We start from the raw sequence: 2,500 nt of genomic DNA on the forward strand, positions 1-2,500 counted from the left end.
GACAGAGACAGCCAGAGACAGAGACAGCCAGATTGCCCGAGATACGGAGAGATAGAGACAGAGACAGCCACAGACAGAGACAGCCAGATTGCCCGAGATACGGAGAGATAGAGACAGACAGAGGCAGAGACAGAGACGGCCAGAGACAGAGACAAGCAGATTGCCAGAGATACGGAGAGATAGAGACAGACAGAGACAGAGGCAGCCAGAGACAGATAGAGACAGAGACAGAGACAGAGGGACTACCAAAGACAAAGGCAGAGACAGACAGCCAGAGACAGAGACAACCAGATTGCCAGAGATACAGAGAGATAGAGACATACAGAGACAGAGAGAGACAGCCAGAGCCAGACAGAGACAGAGACAGACGGACTACCAAAGACAGAGGCAGACAGCCAGAGACAGAGACAGAGAGCCAGAGACATGCCGTGACCTGGGAAGACCCTTCAGGTTGGGGTAGTACTGCAGGGAGATCTCGGCCTCCGCCGTCAGGTCCAGGGACCGAAGCTGCACACACACACACACACACACACACACACACACACACACGCACACACACACACACACACACACACACACACACACACACACACACGGAGCTGCTCACAGTTATGCTCTTTAGTTTTGTCAGTGACACCGCTCAAAAGTTCACATCTGCTCACTGTTCGTCATACTGCTCAAATTGCTCACAAGTCCTCATATTCTCACAACTCGTCACACTGCTCATAAAGTGCTCACAGGGCTTACGATTGGCCACGCAGTTCAAAATACGTCACGCTGACGACAATACTTCCCACTGTTCACAGTTCGTCAAAATAGGAGAGCACAGTACAGCACAGTACAGCATAGCACAGTGCAGCAAAGTGTAGAACAGCACAGCACAGTACAGTACAGCAAAGTGCAGAACAGCACAGTACAGCAAAGTGCAGAACAGCACAGTACAGCATAGCACAGTACATTACAGCAAAGTGCTGAACAGCACAGTACAGCATAGCACAGTACAGTAAAGTGCAGAACAGCACAGTACAGCAAAGTGCAGAACAGCACAGTACAACATAGCACAGTACAGTAAAGTGCAGAACAGCACAGTACAACATAGCACAGTACAGTAAAGTGCTGAACAGCACAGTACAACATAGCACAGTACAGTAAAGTGCAGAACAGCACAGTACAGCAAAGTGCTGAACAGCACAGTACAGCATAGCACAGCACAGCAACGTGAGAGCAGTGCAGAACTGCACAGCACAGCCCAGTACAATACAGTACAGCAAAGTGAGAGCAGTGCAGAGCAGCACAGCACAGCAAAGTGAGAGCAGTGCAGAGCAGCACAGCACAGCACAGCAAAGTGCTGAACAGCACAGCACAGCACAGCAAAGTGTAGAACAGCACAGCACAGTACAGTGCAGCAAACTGTAGAGCAGTGCATAGCAGCACAGCACAGTACAGTACAGCAAAATACAGAACAGTGCAGTACAGTACAGTACAGAAAAGTGTAGAACAGCACAGCACAGTGAGAGCAGTGCAGAGCAGCACAGCACAGTACAGAAACGTGTAGAACAGTGCAGAACAGCACAGCACAGCACAGTACAGCAACGTGTACGACAATGCAGAACAGCACAGCACCTCACAGTACAGCGAAATGCACAACAGTGCAGAGCAGCACAGCACAGCACAGCAAAACACAGTACAGTAAAGCAAAGTGTGGAACCGTGTAGAACAGCACAGCACAGTAAAGCAAAGTATACAACAGTGCAGAACAATACAGCACCCCACAGAACAGTACAGCACAGTATAGCACAGCACAACAAAATACAGTGCAGCACAATACAGAACAGAACAGCACGGTACGGTACAGCACAGAACGGTGCAATACAATATAATGCAACACAATGCAACACAGCACAGTACACGGTAACAAAATGCAACACAATACAACACAGCACAGTACACGGCAACAAAATGCAACACAATACAACACAGCACAGTACACGGCAACAAAATGCAACACAATACAACACAGCACAGTACACGGCAACAAAATGCAACACAATACAACACAGCACAGTACACGGTAACAAAATGCAACACAATACAACACAGTACAGTACACGGCAACAAAATGCAACACAACACAGCACAGTACACGGCAACAAAATGCAACACAGCACAGTACACGGCAACACAATACAACACAGCACAGTACACGGCAACAAAATGCAACACAATACAACACAGCACAGTACACGGCAACAAAATGCAACACAATACAACACAGCACAGTACACGGCAACAAAATGCAACACAATACAACACAGCACAGTACACGGCAACAAAATGCAACACAGCACAGTACACGGCAACAAAATACAACACAGCACAGTACACGGAAACAAAATGCAACACAACACAGCACAGTACACGGCAACAAAATGCAACACAGCACAGTACACGGCAACAAAATGCAACACAGCACAGTACACGGCAACAAAATACAACACAG

The 2,500-nt window shown here is 47.9% G+C and overlaps 1 protein-coding gene across 2 annotated transcripts in view; it reads right to left on the minus strand.

The window, feature by feature from the left end:
* The window catches only part of LOC143283070 (1-aminocyclopropane-1-carboxylate synthase-like protein 1), a 55,227-nt gene that overhangs the window by 29,241 nt on the left and 23,486 nt on the right, over positions 1 to 2,500 (minus strand). For both annotated transcript variants that reach the window (XM_076589100.1, XM_076589099.1), the window contains one exon: positions 434 to 507. In XM_076589100.1, the coding sequence (XP_076445215.1) occupies positions 434 to 507 (74 nt within the window). The remainder of the gene's footprint in view (positions 1 to 433; positions 508 to 2,500) is intronic.

This window comes from Babylonia areolata, chromosome 6 (assembly GCF_041734735.1).
Source record: "Babylonia areolata isolate BAREFJ2019XMU chromosome 6, ASM4173473v1, whole genome shotgun sequence".
Lineage (NCBI taxonomy): Eukaryota > Metazoa > Mollusca > Gastropoda > Neogastropoda > Buccinidae > Babylonia > Babylonia areolata.